Here is a 22,092-nt window from a genome sequence, read left to right on the forward strand (position 1 = left end):
TCTTATATCATGTGTTTGATTATGTTTAATTTAAAGTTGTCTCATTGTCTGCAGGCCACCAATGTGCACCACTCAACTATTTTAATACAAGAAAATTAGAGGATATCTATAGCCTAGGATTTCAGATAGCGAAAGGAAAGTTTTTAGCTTTTGTTAATGGAAGAGGAAAGTTAAATTCAATCAACACAGCCTTCTAGCTCCAACGAAAAAGATTATTTACTTCTTCGAGTTCATACCAAAAAAATATTAACCTTATAAAGAGATGCAGGTTAAGTCAGTTGGTCAAATGAAAAAAAAATTCAGTTGGTCAAAATAGTGAGTCTACCTCCTTGAATATGATCGATTATTCAATCTTCATTGCTGCAGAAAGTTTAGAATATCATATATATTGTTAATATAAAAAAAATAAAAATAAAAATAAAAAATAAACCAACGCTATGGGCATATTCCATTTTAGCTTGATACACTATTCTCTAGTACAAAAGAAAATTATATGACAGATCCCGAGAAATCCCTAAATTTTGTTGATGATGACCCAAATTTGCCAGAAAATCAGCAATCATATTTTGCTTCACGAAACACGTGCTGAATTTCAGAAATCTGAAAATGTTATAGGACATAAACATATTTATTTCTGTAAGTACAGAAATGTATTGTGACACATTTATTTCTATAAGTACAGAAATGTATTGTAACATATAATTTATTTCATACTGCAAGCGATTAAATGAGGACTCTCCATATTAACTACTATCTTTGTAAGCAAGACAAACATGTCCATAACCATAGCTAACAACCTAGAGAGATTATCGATTACCTCCGTTGTCAGAAAATAGGTAGCTCCGAGTCATAATTGTTAGGCCATCTTCAATAGTTGGCTAAATCCTCAAATTTAGCTCTTTTACAATCAAAACTCATCTGCAGCAATGGGCTAAACATGCCATGTCACCGGACCAAACCTAGTCAGTGGGCCAAAAGGGCCAAATGTGGCCTACTTCTTGGGTGAGCTATATCTTATCTTATTATTTCTTGGGTGGGCGAGTTGTTGTTTTTAAATATTTTTCTTTTCTAAAATCCTATTTGAAAATATTTTTCTCTTCTAAACTAAATTTTAAAAAGGGTTTCAAATAGTACTTTAATTAAATTATTTAATATATTTAAAGAATATACTAAAAACTAATAAAATATTAAGGGGACTATGATTTAGCCCTGCACTGCTGAGGAAGATAAAAATATAGCTCATCACTATTCCTTAAAAAAATTATAAATGAAGGGCTAAATTTTATGGGTGGGCTATATTTAGCCTTCCACTGTTGAAGATGGTCGTGATGCTTTTATGATTGTTTATAGTTTGATTTTATATCATTTGGTCATGTGTTAAATATTTTAAAGAGTGTTTAGCGTTTGATTGATATATATATATATATATATATATACAAGATTAAATTTGATAGGCAGCACATTGTTAAGATTGTTCACATTTAAATATTTGTATTATCCAAGTCATTCTAAACTATAAGAAAACTCCTAATCAAGTATGGGGATTAAGGCTTTAGATAATCGCATCTTGGGAGTCATTGAGCATTCAACTTCGAAGCCATAGTCTTCTAGCGAATGAGGAGCTAAAGAGCTCTTGAATGTTCCAGTGAGAGAGAACCCAGAGATTGGAAGAGAGGGAGATGGAGAAAGAAGTCAGAGAAAAATAGGGAGATGGAGAGAGAAAGTGAGAACGTTCTGGTCAGAAGGAAATTAAAAATAATTTATCTTATATTTTTAGCGGATCGCATTGCTTCCAGCCTAGTCTACAAAGTTCTCAATGACATAATAGAAAATAGGTGAAGTAGAAAGTTTACCGTCTACTTGATCTAATATGTCCTCGTGTAGGGTTTGTTGTTGCCATGGCACTATAGCTTGTCATTTTTAGCAATAGATAAGTAGAGAGAGAGAGAAGGAGGGCAAGGACATAGATCACCGACTCTGGCGCGAACGGCCCGTTTGACACCTCTAACTGGTAAGGCACGTAGCGAACGGAAAGTTCTCGCCACTTCTGTAAGTGAGTGGATTTGGGGAAGGACATAGATCACCGACTAGTGAGGCGTAGATGAAGAGAGCAAAGCTGACCTCTTCTCAGCTGTTTGCTTGCTCTAGATTGTTTGAAGATAATGGAAACAAAACCGCATGGTTTTTGTCCCCCCACCCCCCTTAAAAAAGCAAGCGGATTTTAAGGCATGGTGGTTCTGGTTTTGGGAGAAGAACCCAAAAAAGCTGACTTTATTGGAAATCAGATTTGGCAATTAGCAAAAGCTGACGACACTTCACGTGAGAGCTGAAGCTGAAGGACCACTTCTTTAAATCCTCTATTTCAAATCACTTATTGTGTCGCATAAGTTATGTGTCCTTCAAACTGTGAGTTTTTGTTGGCAACACTTTGCATGCCCAATTGGTGGGAGACAAATAGTAACCAGACAATTAAGGGCGTGTTTGGCTACTTTGGTTATGTGATGCATGATTAATTAAAAGATGATGACATGCAATATCTTTGTCCAATAATATCACAACTAAATATAATGATTTTATTAGTAAATCATTGTTTCCCTTATCTATGATTAAAGTTGGAAATAAATTTTTTTTCATGAGTTAATGTGTTGGGTTATTTTAGTTCATTTTTATGAGTTTTCAATTCAAAAGTTACTTGGAGAATTTGTTTGCCGGATATACCTTGTGAAAAGGCACACGTATATCTTGTCACCTTGTTGAAGTCATGTATCATTTCCAAATATCATCAAATCAACTAAATTAGATATTATTTAACTATTTGATTATTCGCATTTCATTTCCGTATTATCTAATGAACAATTTTGTACATTTTAGATGATCATATAACTTCTAACTCGGATAATTATTTTCACAAATTATCTAAAATATAGACAGTTCGGCTCATTAAACTGCATTATAGTGTAACGTAGAGTACATATATAGGTTTGTAATTTGAGAGGCTAGTTGTTGAAAAAGGTGGCTAGATAGCAACGCAATCCTACGGTCTAGCAGTAATGGCGACTGATAGAATTAGAAAAAAAAATGAATAAATAATTCATAAGCAAGACTTGGAGGCAATTTAGCTGGATATCTAAGCTCAATTCATACACAAGATATCAATTAAGTTCATAAATAACAGGTCGCTTGCCTGTGAAGTCGTTTGCTAATTAATTCATGATGAGTTGAATAATTCCAAACATTTTAAAATAAAACTGTAATAATTTCTTAATGATGATTGGATGTGACTTGGAGTGTGAAAAAGACACCGGAGACGTTTGTGTATGAGAATATTATTCCATCACTTCAAAATAAATTTTAGTTTAGTTTCTGTCTTTGTTTATACAATAAATCAATTAATATTTAATAATATGGTTACTTGTCTAATTTACATTTTGTAACCCACTCCAACTTTCCCAATATAGGAAAGCGAATATACGTTTATTTACAAATGTATACGGAAAGCATGTTGGAATTATTCAATTAATAAAACATGTGTAGCTATCAATGAACCCAAATGAGAATTGACACAAGCTATTAATCGTTTGACTCACAAGTTGCAAGGGGCTTCTAGCTCAAGTTGTTAAGAGCAATTACTTCAACACTCGAAATTATGTATTCGAGTTTCCTCTTCTCCATTTTCACTTGTATTAAAATATAGGGAGTTTCACTAAAACACCCAAAATAGGGCTGAAATTATAAAAAAACTCAACACCCAAAACACTTTATAAACACACCCAAAACCCATCATTACACACACTCAAAACCCATTTATAAACACACCCAAAAAATATACAATTGTAGATTTTGGGGTTAATTTTGGGTGTGTTTCTAAGTTTAAATAGTTTTTGGGTTTTTTTTATAAATACATGTTTAGGATTGGGTTTATTTATAAATTTGTATAATATATATATATATATATATTAAATTCACAGTTGATATATATGCACCATTTTTTTGTTAAACAAAGTGTATGGAAATTCTTAAATATATTCAGTTATTTCATATATGTTTATATTTTTATTCTTCTCCAATTTGGAGGTATTTATAAAGAAGTACAATGATTTGTTCACCCTAAATGCAATAGGAAATAAATCTAAATTACAATAGGAAATAAATCTCAATTACAATGGGACAAAATAAGTAGGTAAGTAAATAAAATCCTAACATAGTACGGAACCAAAATCTTAACTAAATAAGGAATCACAAACACCATACTCGACATTGACCAATCAAACAACTGTACAGAAGGTCTTGTCGTAAACCACGAGTGAAACAAAAGGCAAACCAAAGCAAAGATTGCAGCTGAAACACAATAGCAAACCTTAAAAAATAGAGCACATGGTAGAACACATAAACCCTAAAAATAGGGCACACAACAAAACATGCAGAACACATACAGAAACCCTGTGAATACAACAAAGGCATGGCAAGGCAAGAAACATAGAAACCATGTGAACAAGGCAAAGGCAAGGCAAGAAACACAGAAACCCTGTGAACACGGCAAAGGCAAGGCAAAAACAAACCCTAAAAATAGGGTAAGACAAGGCGAAGCCAAACCCTAAAAAATAAGGTCAAGGCAAAGTAAATACAAAAGGCATGGGCACAACAACAGCAACAATAATGACCACAGCAACAGAAAGTGAAGCAAGCAATGGCAACGTCAGCGATGGCCACGACAACAACATCCAAAGTGAAGGACAATTCCTCCATATCTACTTTACCTAATTCACGCAGACACAACTTCTCTTCACTCCCCTTTCCCCCTGAAGAGAAGGGGTTATCAAGGTCGATAAATAGGTAATAACTTTTTGGTAAAGAAAAACAAATCCTTTTTCATTCCTCCCCCTCCCCCCGCCCCTCTCCCCCCTTGAAGAGAGGGGAGGAGGGGAAAATTCTTGGATATATTCAAATATTTCATATATGCTTATATTTATATTTTTATTCTTCTCCAATTTGGAGGTATTTATAAAAAAGTACAAAGATTTGACTCATAGTTTGCAACCGGCAAGATACCAAGTTACATAGTTCTTGCATCGTAATGGAGAGTTAGGCAGTAAAGGGACGGGTGAATCGAGCAACGCAGAGGCTCACACAGCTTTGTGGAAGAGCATCTGGTATCTGAATTTGTCCCCAAAATTCGGTCCTTCGTTTGGTGAGTTTGTAAAGGTGCGATGGCCGTTTGACAAAATTTACCGTAGAAGCATATTAATATTAATGATACTTGTGGTGTTTGTTGTAGCAAGGGGGATTCAATTATGCACTTATTCTTTAAGTGTGAATTTGCACGTGCTTTTTGGTTTGCTAGTTCACTCCAACTGGATATGAGAAAGTTTAGGAGTGCCACTTTTAATGGTTGTTGGACGGAGTTAATGCCTACCTGAAGATGTGGTGTTGCAATAGATAGCTTATGGACTTTGGCGAATATGGAAAAGCCATAATGGGAATATCTTTGAAGGTAAAAAGGTGTGCCCAACTGAAGCTGTGCACCTTTGGCAGGCACAAGTCCAGGAATTTCAGGATTCGCAATACAAGCCATTGCCACTGGCCACTGAGCAGCCCAGACCACCGGACCAGGGACAAACGGTATCGTTATCTTGGCAAAACCCAAACCTGGCTGGATTAAAATTAATTGCGATGGTGCCTGGCAGCAGCAGACCTTGCGGGGTGGAGTTAGGTGGGTGGTGCTATCACATTTCGGCTTTCTTCTCAGGGCAGGCGGTACGGGGGACATGTTATGTTAGTTGGCTCTCATGATGGAAGTTGAAGCCATTTGTGATGCTCTGACGATAATAATGGATGTAGGGGTTGACAAAGTTGAGGTAGAATCTAATTGTCTACAGCTTATTAAAATGCTTCAGGGCAAAGACAAAATTGATATGAACTTGGAAGGGTTAATTCATGATATTAGGTTTTTATGCAAGTCTTTTAGTTCAGTAGAGTTTTTGTTTGTGCCGCCGCAATGTAACAAAGTGGCCCATTTGGTTGCTTCCTTTGTATCTCAAGCAAGGAATGTTCACCAGGTGGGATGAGGTGGGCACCAATTGGCTCTTTGATACTTTAGCTAAAGATGTAAACCTTACTATGCGTTATCAATAAAATCTCTCTTATCGTGTGGCCAAAAAATATATATATATATATTGCAACGGGCTTGTAGCTCAAGTTGTTAAGATTAGTTACCTCAATATCCAAAATCATGTGTTCAAATTCCCTCTTCTCTAATATTGCTTGTATTAAAAAATATATATTAGATTCACAGTTGACATATATGCACCATTTTTTTTGTCAAACAAAGTGTATGGAAATTCCCATATATATTCAGTTATTTCATATATGTTTAGATTTTTATTCTTCTCTAATTTGAGGTATTTATAAAGAAGTACACAGATTTTTTCACCCTAAATATAATAGGAAAAAAAATCTAAATTACAATAGGAAATAAATCTCAATTACAATGGGAAATAAATAGGTAAGTAAATAAAATCCTAACATAGTACGAAACCTAAATCCTAACTAAATAAGGACTCGCCAACCTCCCCCTCAATTGGTTCAAAGATACTTCACATGCCTAACTTGACAAGCGAGTCATAGAACATCATACTTGACATTGACCAATCAAACAACTATGGAGAATGTCTTCTCATAAACCATGAGTGAAACAAAAGGCAAACCAAAGCAAATATCGCAGCTGAAACACAAGAGCAAACCCTAAAAAATAGGGCACATGGCAGAACACATAAACCCTAAAAATAGGGCACACAATAGAACAAGGCAAAACGCGTACAGAAACCTTATGAATGCAACAAAGGCAAGGCAAGGCAAGAAACATAGAAACCCTGTGAACACAACAAAGGCAAGGTAAGAAACAGAAAAATCATGTGAACAGGACAATGGCAAGGCAAAAACAAACCCTAAAAATAGGATAAGGCAAGGCAAGGCAAAGCCAAACCCTAAAAAATAAGTCAAGGCAAGGCAAGGCAAAGCAAAGACAAAAGGCATGGGCACAACAAGAGCTACGGAAAGCGAAGCAAGCAATGGCAATGTCAATGACGGCCACGACAACAACAGACACAACTTCTCTTTACTCTCCTCTCCCCCTAAAGAGATGGGAGGAGAACACAAACACATATCATAAGAAAACCTGGCTCTGATACCATGTCAAATAAAGTATATGGAAAAATTCTCGGATATATTCATATATTTCAGATATGCTTGGATTTAGATTTTTATTCTTCTCTAATTTGGAGGTATTCATAAAGAAGTACAAAGATTTGTTAGCTCTAAATATAATAGGAAATAAATCTAAATTACAATAGGAAATAATTCTTAATTACAATGGGACAAAATAAATAGGTAAGTAAATAAAATCCTAACATAATAAAGAATCAAAATTCTAACTAAATGAGAACTCGCCAACATTTTTAAATACTAATTTTTTTTTTAATGGGTAGGCAATGATAAAGGAACATAATTTTCTAAATTACTTTACCATGTATTTTTTCTTTAAATTTAAGCATTGGTACATACATTCCGAAAGATCTTTTGTCCTCTAAAGCACCTAGGATAACATCCCTCTACTATAATATTTGAGTTCAAATGACTTTGTATGTGTCACATTTATTGAAAGCAACAACAACGCTCGTTATGTCCCACTACAATAAGTTATGTGTTAGGTGATATTTGAGCATACGCCGTAAAGGTCACCTTGTTACACACTCATAATGGGTGTGTGGTTTGCCCTCCCTCATATGACTAATCACTTTAATATCTATTTAGTTACAAGTTCACGTTATAATATTCAATAAAATATGAAAAAATTATGGTAATGCATGATAACTTCTTGAAGTGCCAATAATAATTTTATTAATATATTAATAATTTTTGTAGATATATTAATGTTCCTATGTATGCTCATAATTTAATAATAATGTGTTTTCAAATATATAAAATCATAGGAACAAATCAAAGTCTAAATCTTAACAGCCCAAATAATAAGTCATGTTTATATTTGCTCACACTACAATAATCTTGGCATAACATCAAACCCAATTAATCCATGTCTAGTAATAATTATCTGACATGCCATCGATAGGAAGCCATGAGGAGATACACAATACTGTCAGTAGTTTCTAGATATCAAGAATCCAATCGTACTGTACCATTACATTTAAACAGGGAAGCATCCTTTTCATTCTGAAACTGATTTATTGCCATATTAATTTATTTTGCCCACTCCCATCAAGGACCAAGTTATACCTTGCTATTCAAGAATTTATTTTATTAAATACAAGTGATGGTTGAAACTATTCTATCGTAATCGCATATGGGGCATCGAGCTTGAATGCAAAAAGCGAGTACGCTACTTTGATTAACTGACCTATTTCACTTTTTTTTAATATCTAAGATTCATTTAAATCAAAGATATTTTGGGAATATAAAAAAAGAATAAAAAATAGTTTCAAATGACAATATACAAATCACAAGATAATCTAAAGGCTAATTTATAATTTTGAAATAAGTTGTGATTGTCAGCACCTGAGTTTTTATCTGCACTACACCTGGGAATGATAGAGAGAGAGGAGCAAATTTGACAATTGATATATGAACCCACCACCCAACTCAACAAAATTAACAAAGGCATACAAATTTTAACAATATATTCATGGGCCAATCACCAATGAACCCACGCGCTTGTTTTAAGCTTCAAAATCTCACGCGTGGAATTGACAAGCAAAGAATGTTCTGATTAGAGAGAGCTCAAAACATGCAATTGATGTTTGGTTTGGGTTCAATGATTTTATTAATGTTTCAATTAATATGCATGTAGCAAGGTTTTGTTTTTAAATGATATAAAATTAGTAATTGATTGCGAAATTGAAGAAATATAAGGTGATGGAGCATATGGCACTCCATGTAAATCGGGTGTCATCGTTTTTAGTATTGGTAATGTAGGTATGTTGGAAATGTTCTCTTGTTTAAAAAAAAAAAAAAATTTATACAGGAAATTAAAAAGCGAAAGCGCGAATAAAAGTTGAAACGTGAAACTGTAGCACGAAGGATGGGGGAGTGACTAATGTTTGCAAACACATCAACAACAAAGTTGGCTTCTCTAAACACATAGCGGAATTGAATGTATTGAAAAGAGAAAGCTAAAAAAAGATGATATACTTCAACATTGTACAAAGACACGGATTGCACTATTTATCTGAGTTATTTTTTAACAGCGTGACTTAAGTGACAGTAAGACAACATTACATTTAGAATATATAATATTGAAAATGTAAATCTCTTAAAAAGTGAGTTATAAATTGAGGTGGCAATCTCTCACATGTTAATAAGAAAAGGGTATATTAGCATGTATTGCTTGAAAGTAAAATTATGAGAGAGTGGCCACACCCATGTGGAAGCTCCATGGTTCCTTCTCTCTATTGAAAGCCATACTTTACAAGTCCCAACTACTTTTGATACCACCAAGAGGCAACAACAATTTGTACACCCTTTATCTTTCTTTGTGCGCATAACTGAGTAATAAACATGAAAAGGTTGGAGGGAAAAGTGATTGGGGCTCCTTGCTGTAAATTATAATGAGGTATGAGTTGGGTGTTTGGAGAGTGAGAAAAGGAAAGAGAGAGATTGGAAAAAAGATTCAGTCATCATTTATTTGTTGTGGGGGCATCTTATGAGAAAAAAAAAAGATGCAAGAGCAAGAACCTTGCCTCCCTATATCCTATGCAAATCCCCATACCTTTTGTAGTTTCCTCACCATCAAGAAAACAAACCCAAACTCTCTTTTTGCATATTGAGGCATTATAGTATCATAAACCATCATCATAATGACAATTATTTTACAGGGAGTGAACAAAAGCCCCACGTATATAATAAGCTGGTGGGACATGAGCACCAATGACCCCTAATTATGTGCTTGAAGATGAGAGAAAAATTATATTAAAAAAATATTGCCAAAGTTTTTATATATATAAAAAAAAAAATATCACAAAATCCCATTTGCATATCACTCATGTTAAAGCTTAATAGCTTACTAGCCTCTTCGCATACGTTTCTGCGCTTCTTTTAATTTTAATTTTTTTAAATATGAAAAAGTGTAAATTTACCATATTATTCTAATTTAATTAATAATTTTAATTCTTAATGTTTGCATTAACAAAAAGTATTTTATGATATTTTGAATGTTTCACAATTCTCTATTTTTTACTTTATATATAGTAGTCTCGATCTTTTGGATTGAAAGTCAGAGATAGTGGTCATCCACCGTTAAATATTAATCTAATGGTTCAAAAAAGTTTAAAAGGAGTGCAAGAGTTAGTAAGAAATTGAATTTATATTTAACAAGTAATGAAATCTCTTAGACTCCTGTAGTCCAATAGATCAAGACTAACATATAGATTACTGTTGTTTATTTATTTATTTATTTTACTTTATGTTGTGAGAGGCATTGACACACCCACAAAAACACATATAGAAGGAGACCATGAGACCATGAAACCAAATTCCAAGAGCGTGCAGACCACATTGCAATTACCACACAGATGCTTGCTCCCTCTGTCAAACTTGGTCCCCATGAGCCCATCAAGGTCTCCATTGGCGCGTGTCATGACCTATCCACGTGAGCGCGTGGAGTCAACCAGGGTGTTTTTGGGTTGGGAAAGAAAAAGAAATTAGAGAGAGAGAGGTGAGAGAGGAAAAAGAGGAGAGAGACAGAGAGAGTGTCAGAGGTTAGAGGCAAGAGAACGTGCAGTATTTGAGGCACAGATCTGGATCCACTCAAAACACCCAACTCGGGCACCCACACTCACTCAACTCACTCAACTCACTCAGTCTCATCTCACTGCTCATACCTGTACCCGTCTTTGTCCTCTATAAAGTTCAAAGGAGAGAGAAATAATAGATGGAGAAGTAGAGAGAGAAGAAAATCCACAGCTAGAGAGAGAGAGAGAAAGAGAGAGCTCAGAACCCAAAAAAACCCAGCAGCAGAAACACAGCAACAGTTGCAGCAGTGAAGCAATTGATGGTTCTTCTGCTGCAAAAGAGCCTAGAAACTAGAAAGAAAGGCGGTGGTTTGGCCTTTGGAGTAAAAGTTTGACTAGGAATTAAGCCAAGTCCTATAGCTAGAGCAAGGATTTTTATTACAGGGATAGAAAGATAATATGTTTCAAGTAGTCGAGTTGGGAGACAAAGAAATTAGAACAAGACTCATATCCTCTTTCATGGGTAAGCCGTACTTTTACACAGAGAGTCCAGTTTCAGCTTTCAATTTGGCAAAGAAACTAAAGAAAACTGATTTTTTTACAAGAAAAAAAACAGTGTGTGGTTTTTTTTGGTGGTTTTAGACTTTCAGTTTTATTGCTATTTCTTTATGCTTATGACTCTTCAAAGTTCCAAACTTTCCTCTCTTTATTTGCTTTATGGAGAAATTCAATCACCCCCCAAAGCCTTTTTTTGGGGTTGGGTTTTTCCTTTCCTTTCAACAATTAAAGGTAACTCTGAGCTTCAGCCTAGCTAGCCAGTTCTTTTTAATCAATCAAACCACACGAGAATACTACTTTTAACACTCCACACCTTTCTTTATGGTTTTTTTCCCTCTCTCTCTCTCTCTGTCTTCACCTTTATTTATTTATCTTGGGTTTTGCAGGAATAATAAGATAGAAAGAAAGAGAACACTCTTATCTCCCCACTCATCACAAGAGGTTGTTGGTAGGTAAAAGGTTTTGTGTGTGGTTGAGAAAGAAATTTTACTTGTTCATAGAGTAGAAGAGCAAATTATCACTTTGCTCTCTCTCTCTCTCTCCTCCCTTTCCTCTGTCCCTCTCAATTTTTTCAAAACCAGAAAAACAAGATTTGGAGGGTTGGTGGCAGTGAAGTTTAGCACACACCAACCCCAACTCTGCTATCTCCATATCATCAACATCAGCCATGGATTCCTATGAAGCTACAAGGATTGTTTTTGCAAGGATCCAAAACTTGGACCCAGAAAATGCTTCCAGAATCATGGGTCTGCTTCTGATACAAGATCATGGTGAGAAAGAAATGATAAGGTTGGCTTTTGGCCCTGAAGCTTTTCTCCACTCAGTGATTCTCAAGGCAAGGAAAGAGTTGGGAGTGCCCATATCAAACTCTCCTTCTACACCTTCCACACCTTCTTCACCTTCCCCCTTTCTTTCCACTAACCCAATCACTATCTCGAGGCAAAACTCTACTTCCTCGTCTTCCAGACTCTCTCTCTCCATTCCAAACCCATCTTCTTCCTCTGCTTCAGCTTCTTGGGCTGCTCTCTGTGAGCTTAGAAACCAAGAAGAAAATAATTTGATCATGAGCCCCAGCAGCAACTTAGCTCTCAATGGGTCCTCTTCATCATCTTCCATGATGAATTCCTCCTTACCCTTCTATGGAAATGGAGGGACTGATGTGATTGATGAGTTTCAGCTTCAAGAGCAGCTCTCTTTCCTCAACGATGGCTCTCCAGCACTTGGGCCAAAATCCCCTGATTTTTTCTACCCCCAAACTGACTTGTCTTCAAGTCCTACCAATGGTTCTGATCCGGCCCTTTTCTCCTCTTACCATGGCTCTGCAAATTGGGGCGGTGGTGGTGGTGGGCCCCTCCACAGGAGAAGCTGCTCTGTCAGTGATGTGTGCTCGGAGGACCCAAACTCTGCTGGGTTTGGCTGGAAACCCTGCTTGTATTTTGCAAGAGGCTACTGCAAGAATGGAACCAGCTGCAGGTTCTTGCATGGTGGACTTGGGGACTCTGTTGTCGATGGTGGTGGTCAAATGGCTGTTGGGTCACCGAGCAAGCTCGAGATGATGGACCAGTCATGCCATGAAGCACTTCTCAGATCTAAAACTGCTCAACAGCAACAGCAAAGACTTGCTGCTGCTTCTCAGCTCATGGCCTCAGCTAACTCCTTCCCTTACTCCTCTAAGTGCATGAACTTCCTTCTTCAGCAGCAACAAACCGATGCCCAAAGGTACGAAATCTAATGAAGTCCTCATCTTTTTTGGTATTAAAGTTCTAATCTTTTATGTTATATAAGTTAATCTTGCTGTGAAATCCATGTAGGGCTGCAGCTGCTGCTGCCTTGATGATGGGTGATGATATGCACAAATTCAGTCGATCCCGGCTCGAAAGAACGGATTTTTCGATGAATGGTGGTGGGGCAGGAATGGTGAACCCAGCTTCAAGGCAAATTTACTTGACTTTTCCAGCTGATAGCACTTTCAGAGAGGAAGACGTCTCAAACTATTTCAGGTCATTTTTCGGTTCCTTAGCTTTTTTAGTGCAAACATCTTTTACAAAGGCATGGTGAAATGGGTTGTTTTTGTTTTGCTGACTTTGCTTGCTGTTGTTTTTGAATGGAAAATAATGAAGCATTTATGGGCCGGTTCAAGATGTGAGAATCCCATACCAGCAGAAGAGGATGTTTGGTTTTGTTACATTTGTGTACCCGGAGACTGTGAAGCTCATTTTGGCCAAAGGGAACCCTCATTTCGTCTGTGATGCTAGGGTGCTGGTTAAGCCTTACAAGGAGAAGGGCAAAGTCCAGGACAAGTACAGGCACACTCTCACTTCTTTTTTGATGTTGTTCCCCTAACTTAAACTTCCACTGATTTTAATATCGTTACCGGAAGTAATTATACTTGAGGGAAATTAAGCTAATGCTGCTTGAATGTTATTAATTTGCCAGGAAACAACAGCAACAAGTGGACAGAGGAGATTTGTCTCCCTGTGGTACACCTACTGGCCTGGATTCTAGAGACCCTTATGATATCCAGCTAGGTAGCTAATTCAAGCAAAACATTTGCCTTCAAAGAGTTATTAATTGTCACACACATGGACAAAATTATTTTGCATTCAACCATGCTTCTCTTGAATTGTAGGAGCGAGGATGTTTTACAATCCTCAAGACATGTTGTGGAGGAGGAAGCTGGAGGAGCAAGCTGAGTTGCAGCAAGCACTTGAAATTCAAAGCCGAAGGTTAATGGGTCTGCAGCTTCTTGATGTGAAAAAGCATCACCACCGTTCTCTTTCTTCCAGCAGTCCCATTCAGTCCCCTACTCAGTCTCCAAGCATGTTTAATCAAAACCTAATGTTTCCTTCAATTCCCAATGGCCCAGAAGTTCCGCAAGGTATTTTTGTTGCTACATTTAGAATGGGGTGTAAACAGGTGTCATGGTTCAATACGGTAGCTAACATTTTAATTGTTCTCGATCGCAGAGAACTCTACCCCGATGCCACCCACTGCTTCAGAAGTGGATGACGATCAGTTGCTTAAGGAAGCAGCGCATGTTGTGTTAGGTAAAGAAGTAATGGTCAACAATGATGAAAAGGGCAGTGGCAGTGGCAATGCCAATGCCAATGGAAATGGTGAGGAGAGCCCCCGCGATAATGTCAATAACTTGCTTGAAAGGTATGCAGGATTTTGCATCAAATTTCCGTGTTGGCTTTCCAAGTTGTATGAACACTGTGTTGAAGCTTATGGACCTTATAATTGAGTGCATGCAGCTTGGAGCACAACCTTCCTGATAGTCCTTTCGCGTCTCCAACGAAAGGCGCCGGTGAGTACACGTCCTCCTTCCCCAGTGGGACTACTGAGGCCAATGACTCCGATGCCTCAGCTGCTAACATGAACTTGGCCACTTCACTACTCCCAGCAGCTTCAACACTCGACATGGCATCCTTCAAGTCTTTCAACTGCCAAATTCCAAGGTTACCCCAAACTCCTTTCCATGAAATTTATCCATGGCATCATGGTGCCTAAATAATACCTAACTTGGGAATGTTTGATTGAATTCAGGTTGTCCTCTGGCCATGGAACCATAGGAGGGATGTATGGGGGCACAGGAGCTGGACCGAAGTGCCCGGTTGGAACCTCCTAATTAAGCTCTTAACTAGGTACAAGTTACTTTCAAAGCATTAAGATTTTGTTTTGTTTAACCTCCATAACATAATCTGTGTGATTATTTGGCTGTATTTGCAGGAGGATCAAGAAGTCAAGTTAATAAACCAAACAAAACCCGCCAAAAATCTGTAGAGATCATCATCATCATCATCAAATCCCTTCCCCACCAGCAGCACCGCCATCATATCATCAAATACCATACTAGTTACTACCATACAAAAATGCATACGTAAAAAGGCAGTAAAGGAAGTGGGTCAGCCATTTCCTTTTCTTTGTTCTTTGTACTCAGTTTCTGTAGTTGAAGTTGCAACCACAGGTTAAAAAGTTTTAAAGAAGAAGAGAGACAGAAAGAATCAAAACACGGTAAAAAAAAAAATGTTAGTTTGTAACTTTTGGCACTGTAATTTTAATTGTCAGCCTTCCCAATTGTTCCCCTTTAAGTGAAACAATTGCCAAAATCTAGTTTTTAGTCTGTTAGTCTCTGTTTTAGTGTAAAACAATCTTTGTACAGCAGAAGCGGAAGCAGAAAGAAGCTAGCTGATAGAGAGGTAAAAAAAGAAGAAGAAAGGAAGGTAAATTTGTAACTACAAGGCTGATTCAGTCAGTTCTCTTAAAAGGGTAGTTGAAATTGAAGGAGCCTATGAGGAGGAAGGCAAGCTGTGAAGCAAAATCAGTCAGCTGAGCTCAAGTACGATATTGGGAAACTTTTTTTTTTTTTTTTTTTTTTACCATTATCAATCAATGATGTGTTCCTGCTACTTGTAGTGGTTGTTATACACAGACAGATGTACCCTTTGCTGTTAAAATGTTAAAAAAAGAACAGTAAGAAAAACTTAGGATGAAAATCAGAAATGAAACAAGTGAGTTTTTTACTCTAATTTGGTATCTTTTTCGCTGCTTTCTGTGCTTTGGCTTTTATGATGGAGGAGTGTTTTTTTGTCACTTTGTTTAAAAGCCACTTCCATTTTTTCTTCTTTTTGTAACTGGTGGGATACTGTCTTTAAAATTATCTATTCATGGGGAGCTAAAGACTAAAGCAAGTGGGGACCACCCACATGGGTGGTGCTGACGCTGCATGTGGGTCCTACTCATTTATCTAATGCCAGATTGGGGGTGGGGCCTACACACCAAAACCCCACCCATGTGAGTGATCTATGCAATGCCACTATCTCTCACTCTCTCTCTCTCTCTCTCTCTCTGTGCAGGAGAGAAGAGCCTTTACTTTCTTCTCTCTCATTGACAGGAGAAGGAGAGGACATGAACAGATCAAAAAGTAGATGTTGATGCCCACACGTATGACAAAAGTGCACGGATACAAGAATCTTTTGGGGTCTGTAGCCTTGTGAATGCGTGAGAGAAATTGGCAGTAACTCAGAGAGAGAGAGAGAGAGAGAGAGAGAGAGAGAGGCCCTAGATTTTTACTGTTGCCTCGGAGTTTGGACCAAAAAGTGAGGAGTAAATATAGGTGTAGAGATAGTGAGAAACAGGTAGGCAGGCAAAGGCTTCGGTAACTACAAAGTTACCATAACCAGGCTGATATGATATGTTGACATGTAGGGATTATAAACTGAAAGAGAGACCGTATCCATATGCTGTTTCCCAATAGAGAAAAAGAGAGAGAGAGAGAGAGAGCTAGCGTAATTGGTGTCTTGGGAATTTATGATTAGGGTTTGTGGAATGATGGGCTCAACAGTGTTGTGCAATTAATAAGTGATCATGGTGGTCGATTTAGACTTTTTTTTTGTCACTGTATTATCTTTATTAGAATTAAATTGAGTTACGTTTGTAGAAAAATGACATTGACGGGAGCAAAAGGGATGAGGAAATCGGACAATAGGGTTTCAGAAAAGGAGGATTTTGCCTAGATTCGCTTATCAATTATGAGCCATGATCATGATAGTTGAAATAAGGCAATCTTTTGTCACATGTTGTATGTTACTAGGTTACTAATTTGAGCCGCACTCTTCCAGCAAGAATTTCATAATATATATATATTTTATATAAACTATAGTCTACTTTAATTTAATTTAAACTACGGAGAGGATGATTCGAACTTATAGAATTCATAATAATATTGACAATATGGCAATATTTTACTAATCATTCAATTAACAAGCTAACAATATAACATAAACTGTAAATACTTGGTTATATTTCTCTCTCTCTCTCTCTCTCTCTCTCTCTCTCTCTATATGTGTATATTATGATTGTATGAAATTATGTGAAGTGAGAAAAGGGTAAATAAGAAATCATTCTTTCATGTACAATCTCAAATGAACATGATTGTGCCGGAAGAGGATCCAAGGCATTCTCTTTTGGCTTCTTTTTTCTATTTTTGCAATATTTTTTTATTAGATTGTAGGGTAGCCCGCTTTAGTTAATAATAATAAAAAAAAAAACTCGAGAGCCCTAGCATGCACCCAATATCATTAAGATGCATGTTTGTTGGGTGCATGCTAATTAAAGAGGAAATGTTCAAGAAGAAGAGGCTCCTCCTTCATCTTGTGCATGTGGATGGATAGGGTTTGTTTGGTCAAATTGTGTGTGCGGGGGCTTACGTTTTCATATGTGCAGCTTTTTCTCGTGTCAAAATTATAAGAAGCCAGTGGTCAGGATTTTACAAAAGAAACAAGGAGCACCGAATTGATGGTGTCATCACAACTACAAAATTATATCCTTTTCGATATTATCGGGTCACTCATAGTTTATGGGTTCAATTTTGACCCGACTCGTATCCGATGTTATGGGTCTAAGTGAAACATGGTTTATAAAATGTTGCAATTTATCACCTATGTCAAGTTCTATTTAGTTTTCATATCACATATGTTAAGTTTTATTCAATTTTCATTAGCATGCCTCTCACATGGAGAGATATTTGTCCATCTATGTATTAGGGCTCGCTAATGACTACATCTTATAGAATGGTCAAGGATCTAATATGGAGGAAATCAATTTGGGAGGGAAATTGGGGATTGTAAGGTTCCAAGTTTGATCGGCAGTTTGGATGGAAATCGATTTCAGTGATCCCTAATATGTAGATGGAATAAAATATCCTCAACGTGAGGGGCATATGATATGTTTTTATTGAATAGTAGACTGAGCTTGATATATATGATAAATTACAACACTTTATAGAATCCGGGTTAATAGTAAAAATTAAAATTTTATGTGAATTACAAATGCTTAAAAGTTCACCTGATATTTATTCACTTTGAGTTAATATTAACTATCATTTGCTTCGTTTTTTATTTTATTTTTTTCCTTTTGCCTTTTTAGATTTAGAATGCACATTCTAATAGGAGGTATGGTAAATTTTTTGCATTTAAAGTCACCGCCCAACAATAAGAAATCATATCAAATATTAGAAAAAGGTAGGGAAGAATAGAACCTTATTGATGAAAATAAAGAAATTCAATAGTCATCCGTCCTCCTACGCGCTTCTCAAAACAAGCCTCAAGTATTTATCTGCATAATGATATTATTAGAGAATGACCAGTGAAATTGGCATTCCATGTCTTACCAAACTTAATTGTGTTAATAACATCTACACAAGAAACGAGAAAGGAGTACCTAACTCCATAATTTTTTTTTTGTTTTTTAGTAAAAGGGATTTTAAGAGGGATTTTACACAAATATTCATGGGGTGCTTAGAGATTTCGAACTTTTGTCCACATGGGTCGAGGTGGAAGAACTCAACTAACTGAGCTATACCACACTAATAACTCCATAAACTCATTTAACAAAGATGTACCATTATTAATTCATTCATAAACCAAAAATTTAGGGAAAACCTATTGGAGTCCGACTCTTCAATATTCAGGCACAACAAATTTTTTTTTTTGTTTGGTTATTCTAAGAAAAAAGGAAAGCATATGAAACCCTCCACTTGTCGATGTTGGCATCGCTTCTCCCCAACTAGCTCAACCTCCCTCATCGCCACTATTTCCTATATTTGGCCTAAGATCCGGTTTATTTGCATAAAAACACATAGAGAGAGCTCGTAAGCCTCAGATCTGATTCGTATGTAGAGAGAGTAGAAACTGATGAATATAGAGAGAAATATAGAAATAGATGAGCGATACAGATCGACGAGGGAGGGGAAGTTGCCGAGGGAGGAGTGGTGTCAATACATGTAGGTGAAAGGTTTTGAAATATTTCCCTTTTTTAGTTTTTCCTTTTAAAATTAATAGTGTGGGAAAAAAAAACATAAAATTTCCTAATACACATCAACTCTTCTTCTAAAGATGTAAAAGAAATTAGAGCAAATTAAACTCAACGTACTTGAATTGAACTTCAGAAATCCTTAGAGCAATGACTTTCCGTCTTTAATTTCGTCAATCCTTCTTGAAAGAGCAAAAGAGATAGTGATTCTGGATTAGGTAGTTTTATATTTTCTTGAAGGCGGAGGGCCGGGGAGAAAGAGAATTGGAGAAAAGGTAATGATTTAGAGCATCTACAATGACCGGCGGAAATTTGGGATCTATAAGACCAACTCTAGTGGGAGATGCCAAACACCGTGCAGTTGGCCTTTTTAGAAACCCAATCCAAAAACCAAGCTCCAATGGGCCGGATAGTTGGTTACTAAAAATTGGACATGGCCCTAGTTTGTAACAGAAAAAAAAGAGCCAAGCTTATGTATTCTTTTTAGCAACTAATGTTTCACGGGCCTTGTTGTTGGCGTTGTGTGGTTCGATAATATGCGTGGACGTGGTAGTGGCCATTAGGGGTGGGTATTGGGATCGGAAAATAGGAACACCGAACCGGACCGAATGGAAAAAATCGAAAAAAAATCGAATGACTAAAAGTCAATAATCGCACCGAACTGCACTGCATCGTTCCAATCGATTTCAATTTCAGTTTCACACCGCACCAAACCATACCGAATCAGATCAGTTGTGTATAATTTATATTTTTACAAAATTATTTAACTATAATGCTACATTTTTAATCTCATAACTAATATTTCCCCAAGCCCAACTTAAAAAGATCGCTTTTTTTTAGGCCCAATATCTCTCTTTGTATGAAATTGGATCATTTGTTAATTTTCAAGCAAAAAAATAAATTTTAATTTGAATTTGTATAAAAAAAAAGTTCCAAAAAAAAAAAAAATCGGGTCAAAATCAAAACAGATCAAATCGGTTCAAACTGAACCACCGTTATAAAAAAAAAAAAAAACAAAAATTGGACTAGTTAAATAATACCGGTTCTGATTTTGGTTTAAGATGAATATCGGACCAAACTAAACCGCGCCCACCCCTAGTGCCCATTATCCCACATCGGAGAAGTACTATAATAGTCCACAACTTATAAGCAGTTGATAAACCCCACACTCGGATAGGTTCATTTTGTTTTATCTCACACAAGGTATTGGACCTAAGTGGTTAGGTAAGAGATGATATAGTGAGCTCTTATGCATACCTTACACCACAATGATACTAGAGACTAGTGCTTTGAATTGGGCTCCCTTCAAGCAGATACAAATTTGATATTGACTAGTGCTTTGAATCGGGCTCCCTTCAAGCAGACATAAAAATTGTAAACTCTCAGTAACAAAAGTAAAATGAACTTGTGGAAGTTAACGAGAGAAAGGGTATAGAATACAAAAATGAAGCCAGTTAATATTGGTACCAGAGAGAGACTAGTGCTTTGAAATCGGCTCCCTTCAAGCAGGCCTACAAACTATAAACTCTGAATAACAAATGTAAAATGAACTTGTGGAAGTTAAGGTTCAGAAAATGATAAAACATTTAAAATATTAAAAGTTGTCTTTGGTTAATGAATTTATTAAGCCTCGAAACTTTACATAAAATAAGGATATAATATAGTAAATTAAATTTTTTCATCTAATTTTTTGAAATCAAAATAAGAACATGAGGTCCTATTTTCATGGGACGCAACTTCTTTTTCTTTTGTTGTTGTTAAATTCTATTAATTCATAATTTAAAAAAAATAAAAAATAAAAATCAATTGACACACACGTGAGTATGTGTGAAAGGAGCAATTTAAAAATGAAGCGAAAAAGTAATAGAACGGAATAACATCATGAATTCTCACATTCAAGAATACTTAATAGATTGACGATTGAAGGAAATTTGTTGCCATGAGTTTTGCGAGCATATTTAGCACATGTGCACATGAATGAGATGAAAGAGGTGAGGAAGAAACGAAGGATAAAATAAGAATTTTAATTTTGAATCTTTATGGACCTTTAAAAAAAAATTAGGGTTCACTCAAATTCAATATACATTGTGGTATGATTAGCCAAAAACTAGCAAAATCCCAAGAGAAAACCCTGCAGAAAGAAACCTTTGCACCTGCTTCCTTTGGGAGTTGTGGACTCCTTCCCTCCCCTCCCACCTCTCAGCCCTTCCCCATGCTCTCCTTTCCTCCCATCCCTTCTCATCTCCTCTCCTCTCATTCTCTCACTCTTCCCCTAAATCCTTCTTTGTTTTTTCATTTTGTTTTGTGGTATGGAAGGAGATACCTTGAAATACTGTCATCACCTTGATAGTCGTCGTCTTTTAGCCCACGCACACATCCCATCATAAGGATTTGACTCCAGTTGTCAACCTTCAACATGAGTTTGAGCTGCAAGACGGGGTTGTTGTTGGGTTGCGTTGGATTTAGGTTTAGTTGGTACTACATTATGGGTTTAGCCAGTATGGCGCTACAACTTTCTTCAGGTTGCTCGACAGGATGTGGACCGGTGACTTTGTTTCTTAGTTTGTTTCCATCTAATAACTTTTAGAAACCTTTTAAGAGTTTGCTATGTTTTCTATTCTCTTTATAAGGTTTTTAGATTTCGACTATGTCTCTTATGCTAATGGCAAATATGAATTTCAGGTCCAAGTAAGTGTGGTTTTAGTAGCTAAGAACGGGATTTTAGTCATTTTGTTGGTTGCACATGTTTCTTCCAAATCAATTTAGCTTGATGTTGCATTTGGTCACTAATGAAGATTTACTCATATTTGGCATCTTAGTTGCTTAAATTTTGTACTTTCTTTCATTAATAATTAACTGTACTTGGGAGGAGGCCCTCTGTTCCACACCTGCAAAGGCAACACATCCAAACTCATGTTGTGTTGAATCAACAGAGCCAAAAGAACCTTTATGAAAAAGCTTTCAGATTCCCTCGATTCCAACC

The 22,092-nt window shown here is 36.4% G+C and overlaps 1 protein-coding gene and 2 long non-coding RNA genes across 4 annotated transcripts; 1 reads left to right on the forward strand and 2 right to left on the reverse strand.

Moving 5' to 3' along the window:
* Positions 1–397: 397 nt before the first annotated feature.
* On the reverse strand, positions 398–2,481 carry LOC148916684 (uncharacterized). Its single transcript, XR_016127248.1, has 2 exons — positions 1,854–2,481; positions 398–600 (listed from the first exon to the last, which is right to left on the reverse strand). It is a non-coding gene; the product is annotated as an uncharacterized LOC148916684 (long non-coding RNA).
* Positions 2,482–10,758: 8,277 nt separating this feature from the next.
* LOC103343494 (Zinc finger (CCCH-type) family protein / RNA recognition motif (RRM)-containing protein) lies at positions 10,759–15,826 on the forward strand. 2 transcript variants are annotated; one of them, XM_008247153.3, is made up of 10 exons: positions 10,759–11,262; positions 11,684–13,016; positions 13,109–13,297; positions 13,418–13,597; positions 13,734–13,825; positions 13,927–14,175; positions 14,264–14,456; positions 14,552–14,755; positions 14,844–14,941; positions 15,027–15,826. In XM_008247153.3, the coding sequence occupies exons 2-9, from the start codon at positions 11,965–11,967 to the stop codon at positions 14,923–14,925; spliced, it is 2,241 nt and encodes a 746-aa protein (XP_008245375.2). In that variant the 5' UTR covers positions 10,759–11,262; positions 11,684–11,964; the 3' UTR covers positions 14,926–14,941; positions 15,027–15,826. The 2 variants fall into 2 exon arrangements, with proteins under 2 accessions (XP_008245375.2, XP_008245373.2); XM_008247151.3 differs by having other exon boundaries at positions 10,770–11,262; positions 13,418–13,627.
* Positions 15,827–18,322: 2,496 nt separating this feature from the next.
* On the reverse strand, positions 18,323–19,369 carry LOC148916685 (uncharacterized). Its single transcript, XR_016126686.1, has 2 exons — positions 19,230–19,369; positions 18,323–18,413 (listed from the first exon to the last, which is right to left on the reverse strand). It is a non-coding gene; the product is annotated as an uncharacterized LOC148916685 (long non-coding RNA).
* Positions 19,370–22,092: the final 2,723 nt, after the last annotated feature.

This window comes from Prunus mume, linkage group LG5 (assembly GCF_029339155.1).
Source record: "Prunus mume cultivar Tortuosa linkage group LG5, ASM2933915v1, whole genome shotgun sequence".
NCBI lineage: Eukaryota > Viridiplantae > Streptophyta > Magnoliopsida > Rosales > Rosaceae > Prunus > Prunus mume.

Excerpts from the sequence above, each read along its gene's own strand:
- LOC103343494 (XM_008247151.3), top strand. The coding sequence starts at position 11,965 with ATGGATTCCTATGAAGCTACAAGGATTGTTTTTGCAAGGATCCAAAAC. Across the intron at positions 13,017-13,108 it reads CAACAAACCGATGCCCAAAG|GGCTGCAGCTGCTGCTGCCT; the intron begins GTACGAAATCTA and ends AAATCCATGTAG. Across the intron at positions 14,457-14,551 it reads GTCAATAACTTGCTTGAAAG|CTTGGAGCACAACCTTCCTG; the intron begins GTATGCAGGATT and ends GAGTGCATGCAG.